At 41.4% G+C, this 14,086-nt stretch overlaps 1 protein-coding gene across 1 annotated transcript in view; it reads right to left on the bottom strand.

Annotated features, from left to right (window-relative positions):
• The window catches only part of LOC126162645 (ATP-binding cassette sub-family C member 4-like), a 335,428-nt gene that overhangs the window by 252,284 nt on the left and 69,058 nt on the right, over positions 1-14,086 (bottom strand). The window contains exon 6 of the mRNA XM_049919282.1: positions 8,026-8,230. Coding sequence (XP_049775239.1) covers positions 8,026-8,230 — 205 coding nt within the window. The remainder of the gene's footprint in view (positions 1-8,025; positions 8,231-14,086) is intronic.

The raw sequence follows: 14,086 nt of genomic DNA on the forward strand, positions 1-14,086 counted from the left end.
TACTCCAGAAATCATTGCAAAAGTGCACAAAATGGTCATGGAGGATTGACGATTGAAAGAGCATGAAATTGCTTACGCTTGGCAGATGTCATCTGAAAGGGAATATAACATTTTAAATGAAGAATTAGAAATGAAAAATCTATCTGCAAGATGGCTGCCGCGACTCCTGACGCTGGATCAAGGACGCATGAGAACAGGCATATCGGAACAATGTTTGGCCCGTTTTAGGAGAAACGAACAAGATTTTTTGCTCCGGTTTGTGACCACAGATGAAATATGGGTGCTGGAGTATACCCCAGAGACAAAACAACAGTCAAAGCAGTGGAAACATGCTGATTCGCAGCCACCAAAGAAAGAAAAGACAATTCCTTCGGCGGGAGAGGTCATGGCAGCATTGTTCTGGGATGCGAAGCGGTATCTGTTCGTAGATTATCATCCCACTGAGGAAACAATTACTGGAGAATACTATGCTAACCTCCTGTACAAATTGCAACAAGGATACGGAAAAAAGGCCAAGTTTAGCAAAGAAGAAAGGCATCCTCCATCAAGACAGTGCTAGCCCGCACACATGTGCCGTTGCCGTGGCAAAGTTACACGAACTAAGGTATGAGTTGTTCCACACCCGCCTTATTCACCTTATATGACTCCGCCAGACTTCCATCTCTTCCCAAAACTGAAAATATTTCTTGGTGACCGAAGATTCACTTCAAATGAAGAATTGATAGTCGGAGTTGACAACTATTTTGCAGGCCTGGAGGAAACTCATTTTCGAGATGGGATCAAGGCAATGGAACATCGTTGGACCAAGTGAATTAATCAACAATGAGATTACATTTAAAAATTAAAAGAAGTTTCAGTGATGTAAGAACTTTTCTTCTATTCCGTTCCGAGAACTTTTCAAACCACCCTCGTATATTGTGTCCATAGTTACAAGTAACTGACTGTAGCTATTAAATGATTAGAAGAACAAGGTCTGGAAAAGGAAAAACAATGGGACATATTTACATCCGTAAGGGAGCAGTTAGATGGCTTTGCCGAAGACAAACTTGAATCTACTGTTCAGAAGAATTGAAGAATTCGACACATCTGTACAGTTGCCATTCCGAGTGAATACGAGGTTTGCCCCACTGGTTTCTGTGGATGTCGAAAGAAGTTTTAGCATTTACAAAGAAATTCTATCTCCTAATACAAGCAGAGATGCCTAATGTCTTTAAGTACAACAGCTAATGTTTTCTCTTTTTTTTGATGAGTGATAATTTGATGTAATGGTTATAATTCAATAAACTAGAATAGAGGGAAGAGAAATCGTCAAATTAGTTAGTTGTCCCTTTTTTTACCTTATTTGAACACTTTATTCCTTCTTTTTTCATGCGGAATTTTTCACCTAAAAATCCTAACCCTGATTATGAGTTATTAACTGTGATCTTCACTGAATGTGAGAATTACCAAAGAACCCAGAAGTGTACTGTAACAGTATGTCATCACTGATAACTTTTATGTGTGGCCCTTATGTGTACCTGACATACACTGCCAGACAAAAAAGTGAAGAACCCAGAGGAAGAGGAGGAAACGAAATGAATCTTCATAGGGTCGAAAAGGTATGTGATGTTACTTCAGTGATTAAAAAATAGAGTCAAATTTACAAAGAACTTTTCAATATGAGCCCACTTATCAGTATGACGTTGCACCTTCACTGGCCCGAATTTATTCACTGGTTTGACTGGGAAGGGTGTCATAAAGGCGTTATATTTTCTCCCAAGGCAAGTTGGCCCACCAATGTTGTAATTGGCCCTTACTAGCCTGGATACTTGCACTGGGACGGAACTGACATCCGACACAGCTAACAGTGACAGATCTGGAGATCTTGCTGGCCACAGAAATAACTCATCATCATTTGAACAGTACATAGGGGCAGGTACCATGTGTGGACAGGTGTTGTCATATTGAAGAATGGCACCATGATAGTAGTAGTGGGGCAGAAGCAGTTCAACCCAGCTGATGTATGATTCTTATCTTATCACTTGCAACTTTCGGAATTACGATGTAACGTCATACCCCACCTACACCTCTAGGACAGTTGTCTGTGCTAGATTCATGGTTACCCATCAAGAGACAGCAAGAAACAGGTCAAAGTCACCAGTCTCCTCCTCCCTTCTCCTCCCCTTCCGTGCACCCATGTAGACTAATTGTGCTGTTGCTAATGAGCTTGATGTCGACAGGACGTTAAACACTTATCTTTCATCCTTCTTTCTTTCTGGACCAATTGTGTGGCTTAAGAACAGTGGGAAAAATCTTCCTATGACTGAAGGGATGAGGGTAGCCTGAGTTATCCTCCCATCCCCACATTTCTAGACCAATTATGTGACTTAAAACGGCGGAGAAAAAACTAATTTAGAGGACCCATGAAAATACAAAATATACAACCAAGTGAATTTTTTAAAGAGCTTTCAGTAGCAGATTTTTACGGACTACAACCATAACCAAGGGGATGATTTAGTAATATATTTGTTGTTTTGAAAGTTTCTTTGATGTTCATCAGTTTCTACCTCTTAAGAAAGACGAAATATAAGGAAATACTTGAGAAACTAGAAAAATATTATTTTGTGAAATGAATGAACCAAAATCAATCCTATCTGATAATGGGTCTCAGTTTATCAGTTGAAAGTGCTCTCAAAACAGATGCAGATACAGATACAGATCTCCACCTATCACCCCTCTAAAAATCCAATGGCATATTGTGTGCAGAAAATAGGCCGACTGTGCAGAATATACTGATACAATAATCATAGTGCTTGTGGAAACATTGTGGTGGATGTAGAGGACATACTTAATTATGTGGGGCATTATTTCATATGACTATGTACATATCGCACAAGATAAGACTAGGCGAGAGCAGATGCCTTTTCGAGTCAGAAAAGTGTTCAACTAAGAAGAAAGGCAGGAAGGATTTGAGGAGGCAGTGGAGAAGAAGATACAAACTGAAAAAAAGAAACACATAATAACATATTACATACTATACAAGTTTAGGGGCTCTGGTGTTAATGGAAATCCATCATAAATCTGCAGCTTCAAAATTTTGAGTTATTTAAAGTAACATTTTAAGTTGAAAGTCATCCACACCCTAATGCGTATTACCTAATACTTATTATGTCCAAGAAGGATAAGGACTGGAAAACATAGTGGATCTCAAGCTACAGAAACCTAGAGAACGTCATACAAGAAACATTAATATGTTGAAACTAACAGAGGGGAACCATGAGTGGGATCCAGGTCCTGAAAATGGGACGGAATCAGAAGAGAGGTCGGATTTAGCGAGTTCTTAAAAATGGGGAGTCAGCAAGAGCAATTTGTTTTTTTAAGGTTGGGGTTCTAATGACAGTATTTCATGCTTAAAAAAATGTCGTTTTGAAACGAAGCTTACTGTTTCATTACATTGACAGCAATAGATATCTGACATTATGGTAGCTAAATTTCTGATAATACTAAATTTTATTTTATGAATGCACATGTACATCGGAGAGTAATACTTAAAATATAGAAATAAGCGATCTTCGGTAGTGACTTCATATAATCATGTCAGTGTCTCATTTGTAAAAAGAGTTTTTATGATCATTTTGCTAAAACAAAATTATATTTTTTCACTTTGGATTGCAGCCCAAACAATTTTACATAATGTTAAGAGTAACTATTTCCTTTAGTTTATAGCTGACTATGTATTTAAGTGAGAAATACAGTAATAGAGTAAGATACTACCTGAAGTTTTTGTTTTATGAGACAGAGCTTCCCAGAGAAATTTAAAAGAGGTGGGCTGAACAATAAAAAATACTGAGTTCTTTTCTGAAGACACTCGAGCAAGAGAAAGCCATTTCCGAGTAACATGTTATGTGGAAATGGATTGGGTTGGTGCATAAGTAATAGCGTTTTTCCATAAGTTAAATAAACACAACAGATACAAGTAACTCAGACTTTAGTCATCAGTAACATATTCTCCTTCGTAATTTGCAAGAGCCTGTCAACACTGGGTTAACTTTTCGATTCTGTGACTGTGTAAATTACTTGGTTTTAACACGAAGAACTCGTCGAGCCATGTTCGGAGGGCATTTCCATTCGGACAGGAAGTTCGTTGAAGGTTGTTCGATAGAGAAAATAGGTGAAAATAGGTGAAAATCTGAGGGCGCAAGGTAAGGCGAGTAAAGCGGATGCCGAATGATTTCCCAACACAACTCCTGTGCAGTTTTTGTGAGTCTGGCAGTAAGCCGATGGTGGTTAACGTGAAGTAGCACCACTTCACGCAGTCTTCCTGGTCATTGTTCATGGACTGTGTCTTCAAGACGTCTTAGTTGTTGACAGTAAATGTTAGCAGTGATGGTTACACCATAGTACGCCACACCGTCGCTGTTCCACCAGATGCATAAAGTTAACTTTTGTGGATGCACGCAGTTCTCAATATGGGGAGTCGCTGCTTTGTTTGAGCTCAGACATTCCTTTCTTTTCCTTGTGTTAGCATAAAGCGACCATATCTCGTCGCCAGTAACGATACAGGATCTATGTTGTTAATGAGCCAACAGATGACGAGCAATGGCCACTCGCTGATCTTTGCGATTTTGGCTTAGAGCAGGCCACCTTCCCCACTGCATGCCAATGTCGCACAATGGTGGACTGATCACAGTTTATCACATCTGCCATTTCTCAAGTACACTGACGTGGATCGTTGTGGATTAATGCGTTTAAACTATGGTCAAACCCTGAAGGTCTTCCTGAACGTGGAGAGTCACTAATGTCAAAACGATCTTCCTTAAAACGAGGTAACCATTTTCTTGCCTTCTTCCGTACAACGGCACTATCCCCATACAGGGTGCAAACGTTTCTGGCTGCCTCCGCTATTTTCAGCCCGCTACTGAACTCAAACTGACGAATATGTCGGAAATGTTCGAATTTCTTCACATGCCACCCCGTTTTCTTGCGTCCACAGCTCCACTCACTATATCCAAATAACAAAATTACGGTATGTTAACTCAAATAGCAACACTGAACTACAACTAAAAAATGACAATCGATAAATAAGCCCATAGGAACCGGAACACCATCATGCACAACAGACACGCTGCGAACTTACGCACCAACTTGATACAATTGAGCATTGACAAATAGGTGATGGTAGACGTTAAGAATGGGCCTAAAAATTTCATGTTTGCAGAATAAAATGCCGTGCTTCGTTCAAACGAAAGTGAATATCAGTGATAATATGTATGCATTCACATACAACGAGAATATTTTTTTCTGGAATTATTTTAATTATTATACCTTGCAAAGATCTAGTATCTGGTTCACATTTTTCGCATAGAGATAACTACATAATATCTGCGTTGTTCTGCATTGAAGTTGTGAAGGCGAAAAGAAATATTTAAATGGAATACTTATGGAATAATTTTTAAATCTGGTAGTTGCAGAATTTGTCAGTGTTTATTTAATCTGCCAATATTTTGTATTCATTCAGTTGTATATTACATTTTTTATAAAGTAATTAAATTATTTATTGATTTAATATTAAAAAAACATTTGACATGGATGTGCCAAGGAATTTTATCTTGAAAAGTTCTGTAGATCATCATATAATAAAATGAGGGGTAAAAGTGACGACAAACCAAAAATCTAAAGATATCTAATCCACGTATTAATTTTTGTATGATAGGTAATGTATCACAGTTTGCGTATCATCTGTAACTGTACAAGACTGGAAAGGTGTCATTTTGTTGTATTAATTGTTTCTTTATTTAATACTTGCTATTAATCTTAAAATCATTTGGGTGTGATTAAACTGAAAAACGTTTAATAAAATTTTTCTGTAATGATATTCTGTGAGAGTGAGGGCTTTGATGCATTTGGATAGTTATTGACTTTCAGTATAGCAATAATGAGTGTATAGCAAGTAGATGCAGGAGGTTGGTTTTTGATAGGTACGTGTGCATGGATAGCGAATTTGTAACCATGGACATACAACCTATTTACCACCATTTTGTGGACTGACAAAATTGTACACAAAGTGTGTTTAAATGTTACACCTCTTACATTAATCTTCCACGTAATGGTATGACGACGGAATAATGCAGATACACGTGTGTTACAGATACGGTTTATGAAGTAAATCACGAACTGCTGAGTCAAATTTCCAATGTTTGATGTTGCATTTGTCATGTACTGATTCATCGTAGAAACAAATGAAAGTAGTGACAGTAAAAGGACAGTTTTATCAAGTGAACTAATTACAATTTTGAGCACGTACTGTACTAAGAACTGTGTATCAGTGACGGTGCGCTTCTTATCATGACTAATGTATTACTTAGAAATATGAAAGCAATGACTGTAGAAAGACAAGTTTACTGAGTGAACAGATTTCAATATTGTGCACATACCATGTATCGTATACAAATATACTAAATTTTTAGTCGTTGTTTCTAGTGCTTATTACTTGCAGTGGCGTGGGCAAACATGACATTAGATGGGTCAACAGCTTGCGCTAAGTTTCTTTCTCCGAATGTTGCAGTGATTAGGCAACTCTTCTCTCGCGATTAAATAAATTTTTTAAAATGATTTATCGATCAAAGCTTACCTTCGATGAGATGTGTTCATATTCTGATTTTCCCGTTGTTGTTATACATCTCACGCAACTTTCTGACAGGTTTATTTAAATAATTCTTCAGGTAATCTCGAGCACTGAACTGAATTGAATGTGTAATGATTTTCAAAGTAGATGTTAATAAAAACGATATCTGTTTTCATTAAATATTTTCAGCACTTGCATACATTACGCATTCTTGACTTCCTTCAGTAATAAGAAATATTCTGCTCTTTTGTATCTTGTCACATTATATGTAAATTGAAATTAGCAGTGTTTACACGTGTTGCTGTTTCCTCAGTACGTTTAGTGAGATTTTGCAGTGATTTAAGCCATGTTTGATTCAAAGTGCTATGAAATACATGTGTAGCGAAATGTCCGCCATTAGCCAGATAAGCTTCGACCAATCACAGCAGAATAGTTAAATTTCCATTGGCAGAATATTTAGATAGCGATAGAACTTTAAACTGGATAGTCTGGTACTGACGAAAACGTGTTTACATGTAAGGACTCGTCAACTCCAGATTGAGGGAACTTTTCAGCTATATTGATAAATGGTAATTTAAATCTACTATTAGTGAGACTGTTATTCGGTAAATTCTGCAAAAAGTAAAATTTAGTAATTTTTTTAGTTATTCCAGTATTAAATACACCTGACTTGCTACTCGTTTCATTAATAAGCAGTCAGTTTTCCTCTCCATTATTTAACGTTTCGTCAGGTTTCACTTTTATTTAACAGAGCAATTATCATTTTGTTAGATTTTTGCATGAACATGATCTTACTGATGGAAGATTAATCAAGGGACGATTCCTGATTGATCTATGGGTTGTTCGGTCGGCGATTTACGAGTGATTATAATGAGCTCAGGTATTATTTAAGTCAAGCTTAACATGAAGGTGTTAGGAACAGGTTGTTTTAATGAGGGATTGGAAGTTTCAGCACTCTATGTGGGCTTGCTACAACAGATATTAAAAAATAGATTTTTATATTTACTTGCTCTTGACATTGAAGACCCATTAATGGAACTCATTATGCTTTTCTTCATGATTACATCTGCAGATTTGCCCAAGTGCGCGCTTTGCAGTAGAGAAAAAGCGACTCTCAGAAATCCCGTTTGGAGTTTACTATGTACGAGACATTTTGAAATATCAGCTTCATGTCTCATAGCGAGGATCCACCTGTACACCCATTAACTTCTGCTCTCCGCGAAGAATTCGTTCCACATCTGCAGACAACCTTATTTCGCATACGTCATAGAGAGTGAACGTCCCATTAAGGTAAGCAGATTACAGATACCGTGTTACATGTAATAACGTGATATAGTGTTACGAGAAAGTTGTGTTACGAGTACAAACAAATTGTCTTCGGCTGCTCACTTTCAGTAATTATGAGACGATTTAGAACCCACCTTCCTGTACAGAAGAGCGCAACAGGCCACCCTGACCCTCATGCCAACGTATGTGGCCAGCATAGTGTAGTGGTGGTGGCAGAATAACTTCAAGAAGTTGATGAGCACCATCAGGCTGGCGTAGATGTAGGCTTGTTTCTCTGTGATAGTACTGCCTGGGTTGAAGTACTGAATAGTGAAACCCAGAAGTAGCGGTTGAGCAACTCTGCAATAGAAACATTATTCACAAAATGCAGTTAGCTGAAGTCTTAGTACAGTTCTGTGGGCAGATGCACGGTTTTACTATAACTACATTGTCCCAACAAATAACTAATGCAACATTGGCGTAAGGAGGATAACTGGAACCCAGGACCAGTAGAAAGCCGACATTCCATTTTTTGTTTAATACTCTTCGGTATTTAGCACGCTTACTCGTCTATTGAGATCAACACGACTTTAAAAGGAAAGCAGAAACTACACATTCGAGTACTTCTTTGTCTTATGATACAATTCAAAAACATTAAATAAGACTCTGTCGCATTGCTTGCAACAATAAAGCGATACCGTTTTCAATGTTTGCATGCCGATAAATGCAAAGCTCAAAAAACAAAACAAAAACTCAAAATATAATTTTTACACTGTCAGTGGATAGCGAGATAGACTAGTCTATTAGCTGAAAATCAGAAACAAAGGCCTCTATAACAGAGAAATACAGATCTTATACACTCCTGGAAATTGAAATAAGAACACCGTGAATTCATTGTCCCAGGAAGGGGAAACTTTATTGACACATTCCTGGGGTCAGATACATCACATGATCACACTGACAGAACCACAGGCACATAGACACAGGCAACAGAGCATGCACAATGTCGGCACTAGTACAGTGTATATCCACCTTTCGCAGCAATGCAGGCTGCTATTCTCCCATGGAGACGATCGTAGAGATGCTGGATGTAGTCCTGTGGAACGGCTTGCCATGCCATTTCCACCTGGCGTCTCAGTTGGACCAGCATTCGTGCTGGACGTGCAGACCGCGTGAGACGACGCTTCATCCAGTCCCAAACATGCTCAATGGTGGACAGATCCGGAGATCTTGCTGGCCAGGGTAGTTGACTTACACCTTCTAGAGCACGTTGGGTGGCACGGGATACATGCGGACGTGCATTGTCCTGTTGGAACAGCAAGTTCCCTTGCCGGTCTAGGAATGGTAGAACGATGGGTTCGATGACGGTTTGGATGTACCGTGCACTATTCAGTGTCCCCTCGACGATCACCAGTGGTGTACGGCCAGTGTAGGAGATCGCTCCCCACACCATGATGCCGGGTGTTGGCCCTGTGTGCCTCAGTCATATGCAGTCCTGATTGTGGCGCTCACCTGCACGGCGCCAAACACGCATACGACCATCATTGGCACCAAGGCAGAAGCGACTCTCATCGCTGAAGACGACACGTCTCCATTCGTCCCTCCATTCACGCCTGTCGCGACACCACTGGAGGCGGGCTGCACGATGTTGGGGCGTGAGCGGAAGACGGCCTAACGGTGTGCGGGACCGTAGCCCAGCTTCATGGAGACGGTTGCGAATGGTCCTCGCCGATACCCCAGGAGCAACAGTCTCCCTAATTTGCTGGGAAGTGGCGGTGCGGTCCCCTACGGCACTGCGTAGGATCCTACGGTCTTGGCGTGCATCCGTGCGTCCCTGCGGTCCGGTCCCAGGTCGACGGGCACGTGCACCTTCCGCCGACCACTGGCGACAACATCGATGTACTGTGGAGACCTCACGCCCCACGTGTTGAGCAATTCGGCGGTACGTCCACCCGGCCTCCCGCATGCCCACTATACGCCCTCGCTCAAAGTCCGTCAACTGCACATACGGTTCACGTCCACGCTGTCGCGGCATGCTACCAGTGTTAAAGACTGCGATGGAGCTCCGTATGCCGCGGCAAACTGGCTGACACTGACGGCGGCGGTGCACAAATGCTGCGCAGCTAGCGCCATTCGACGGCCAACACCGTGGTTCCTGGTGTGTCCACTGTGCCGTGCGTGTGATCATTGCTTGTACAGCCCTCTCGCAGTGTCCGGAGCAAGTATGGTGGGTCTGACACATCGGTGTTAATGTGTTCTTTTTTCCATTTCCAGGAGTGTAGAACTGTCATCACAGTCCAGTTTGAATATTCTCAATATTCCCCTTCATTGATCTCCACCTCCTTCTCGTTTTCGTGCCCCATAGTCTTTTCACTGCTCCTAATTCATACCAACACCTTTCTTTTCCCTTTCCTCATATTTCCGCCATCTAAAACGTGCATCCCCAGGGGGAAACGACACCCAAGTTACGCCACTGTTCTTTAGTCTCCAGCGGCGTGCTAGGTATACCTGCATGGGTTCCGTTGGGACGACTGCTCCGTTACCAATGTGTTGAGCTTATTCATCTGCAGCATTATAGCAGATGACGTAAAAAGCTGGCTAACCCAAAACAAGAACTTTAAGAGAAATAATAGCGTTAACGGTAACGTTACGACAAGATGAAAAAGCAACTGTTTGATGGAGAGCCGCGTGTGTCAAAAGTTCATCGAGACAGAAGAGAGGACTGTTCACAAACATAAAAATGTATGAGTGTAGTGACAGGAGGTCAGGGGATATATACAGGGTGTAACAGGTATAACTGCAGCTGCTTCGATTGTTGACTGAGGTCGGTGTACTGAAAAACGCTGCATCAGAATTTTCTTCATTTGCAGACTAATAATTAAGCTGTTAAGAGTATTATCGTTTTAGGTTGGTTAGTACCTCTAAGTAGGTGTGGCAAGAGAAAGCCATTAATGTTTATTTTGTCGCGGGTAGCATGTCGGAGGCTGACGCGTGAACACATAGACGCAAAGCAGCTGGTCTATACTGACAGGCGTAGTCCAGTTCAAAAATATTCACATGTGTGTGAAATCCGATGGGACTTAACTGCTAAGGTCATCAGTCCCTAAGCTTACACACTACTTAACCTATGTTATCCTAAGGACAAACACACACACCCATGCCCGCTGGAGGACTCGAACCTCCGCCGGTATCAGCTGCACAGTCCGTGACTGCAGCGCCTTTGACCGCTCGGCTAATCCTGCGCGGTCGTAGTCCAGTAACTGGTGCAGTTACAGCCATGCAGAAAATAAAAGGTCGTAAAATTTGTGACGTGCTTAGGGAAGACTGTTCGACGAAGAGAAAAAAATCCCCGGCACACTGAAGTATGTACTTATTAAGGTACCACATGTAAAAATATCTGCACTTGTATCTGTTATGCATATATATACACACTATCAAGGATAGTGTTCAGTGGCAAGAGGGTATAATAAGTGCCTCCTGAGGGATCATTGGTGATCGGATGGTGCTCAGGAGGCCTGCCTGTGCACCTTCTGTTTTGAGTCTGCAGGCAGTAACTGTGTTCAGTTTAAAGGTGAACAGTGTCTGCAAAATTCATTCTAGAGTACAACCACATCCCAACAACAATTATGTAATCATGCTGAACAGTTTCAGCCATTTGAACAAAGTCGCTTTGTGGGCTTGCAAAAAGTTGGATGCATGTACCAGCCGACTGTTGCACATGTTGGGCACAATGTGTTGGTGGTGTGTTGTTGCTTTCAGCAGTTGTCTGTGGAACGTTGCCACACCTCTAGACCACTTTTTAGACGTTTGCGTATTGGAGACACGCGTCAAGATAGACGCATTATGAGAGCAGTGGTGGCAGACCAAACATCATCAAGGGACAAAATCCAGGAACATGTCGCATCTGCTGTTTCATCAGAGATTATTGGGAACAGTCTGCTTGAGGCAGGATTAAGATTATGTGTGCCTCTGGTAAGACTGCCACTGACACCAGGACAACGTCAAGCATGGCTTCTCTGGTGTCATGGAAGAGTTGACTGGAGAGTGAAATGGTGCTCTGTTGTTTTCACTGACGAGAGTAGGGTCTGTCTGTATGAAAGTGATGGACTTACAAATGTATGGCACAGACATTCCAGAGTGGATTCGCCCACGACACACAGGTCCCATCCAAGGCTTCAGGCGTCGTGGCCATCAATTGGAATTCACTGGCACATTTGGTGTTTCTGCAGGGTAAAGTAACCAGTCCATGTCACAATGCACAGGTATTACCCCCGTGCTACTACAGTTTCTTCGACAGTTTTTTCAGCAGGAAAATGCATGTTCACATACGACTCTTGTGACACAATGTGCTCTTCGTGGTGCACAATAACTGCCCTGACCCGCAAGATCAACACATCTCTCGCCAACTGAGTATGTATGGGGCCTGATGTAGCGGGTGCGTCGGCCAGAGTGGCCGAGCGCTTCTAGGCGCTACAGTCTGGAGGCGAGCGACCGCTACGGTCGCAGGTTCGAATCCTGCCTCGGGCATGGATGTGTGTGATGTCTTTCGGTTAGTTAGGTTTAATTAGTTCTAAGTTCTAGGCGACTGATGACCTCAGAAGTTAAGTCGCATAGTGCTCAGAGCCATTTGAACCATTTCGAAGCGGGTGCTTGCTCCTCTAGGGCCTGCAAGAATCATTGCCTAATTCCAACTAAAGGTGCAAGATGCTTAAGACAATCTGTTGCAGGATGCCATTCGGCACCTTTATTGTCGTTTGAATGCACGAATACAGCCCACGTTGCCGCCAGAGGGCATACGCTGTATGCTGATGCGACTTTTACCGTGTGACCCATTTGGTCTAAATTAAATTATCATATAGTCCTACAATGATTAACTACCTGTCAGTCACTATGGTGTTCCATTTATCTTGACCACCCTAAATAACTGTTTGTCCAGATGCAAATTACAAAATGTTTCAAGCAAATGTTCTTTAACCGTGGGGGGGAGATCAATCAGCATGATTGCCTTCGTTTTAGCTTTGTTTTTACAAAGATATGATCGGCGGTATGACTTTTTTAAATGGGAACCTGTATTTTTTTTCGGTTACATTTCCTCTCCTAAAGACCTATTCAAAAATGTATCACAGTGTACCATTGACTGAAACACAACGTTATTAAGTACATAGGTCCGCAGCTCGTGGTCGTGCGGTAGCGTTCTCGCTTCATGCGCCCGGTTTCGATCCCCGGCGGGGTCAGGGATTTTCTCTGCCTCGTGATGACTGGGTGTTGTGTGCTGCTCTTAGGTTAGTTAGGTTTAAGTAGTTCTAAGTTGTAGGGGACTAATGACCATAGATGTTAAGTCCCATAGTGCTCAGAACCATTTGAACCATTTGAACCAATTACATAACACAACACCGACGTTGACGCTCCCAGAGCTTAGTGTAATGGAGCGCATCCACGTGCGACAGTGACAGAGGACAAATGTAAACATTAGTAGAATGCACACTTGTCATTCCGTCAACCATCGTCAGTTGAAGAGTTGTGTGAGTAGAATGTACACCGACGAAGAGAAGGTAGAAATGCTACTCATCTATGGGGAATGTAAGTTAGCAGAACAGTAATTGCAATACTGTTTTCTTATGTATGGGTACATTTAGCACAGTAGTTTAGTGCTTTTAAACACTGTTGTGTAGAGTAGGCATACAGTAAAGGCTGCCCTTCCTACAAATTGAATCGACCTAACGTTTCTTTTATTGTTGTTGTTGTTGAAGGTAGGCGAAATGCTACGCAGGCAGGGGAACTGTACAGAAAGCGATATTCTGACAAGAACCCACCTTCCCGAAGGATGTCTTCTCGTCTTGCGACCCTTTAGGAAACGCGGAGTTTCAACCCACGACAACGCAATCGTCGCATATATATATATATATATATATATATATATATATATATATATATATATATATATATATATATATATGGTCAATATATATATATATATATATATTGTTTACCCTAGGAACGTTGCTTGATTTAGTCTGTTTCAATAAATCCACTCCGGCTCTCAGACAATAAGACAATACACTCTACCGTACCAAAATATTTTTGATATGAGGTGTGTCTCCGTTCCACCCGTCATCATCGACAGTTCGAATCCCTTGCCAGCAAACACTGTCGTGCTCAAAGCCCTGTAATAACAGCACACACACACATAAGTGCATGCACACAAACACAAACAAG

The sequence above is a fragment of the Schistocerca cancellata genome, chromosome 2 (assembly GCF_023864275.1).
Source record: "Schistocerca cancellata isolate TAMUIC-IGC-003103 chromosome 2, iqSchCanc2.1, whole genome shotgun sequence".
Taxonomy (NCBI): domain Eukaryota; kingdom Metazoa; phylum Arthropoda; class Insecta; order Orthoptera; family Acrididae; genus Schistocerca; species Schistocerca cancellata.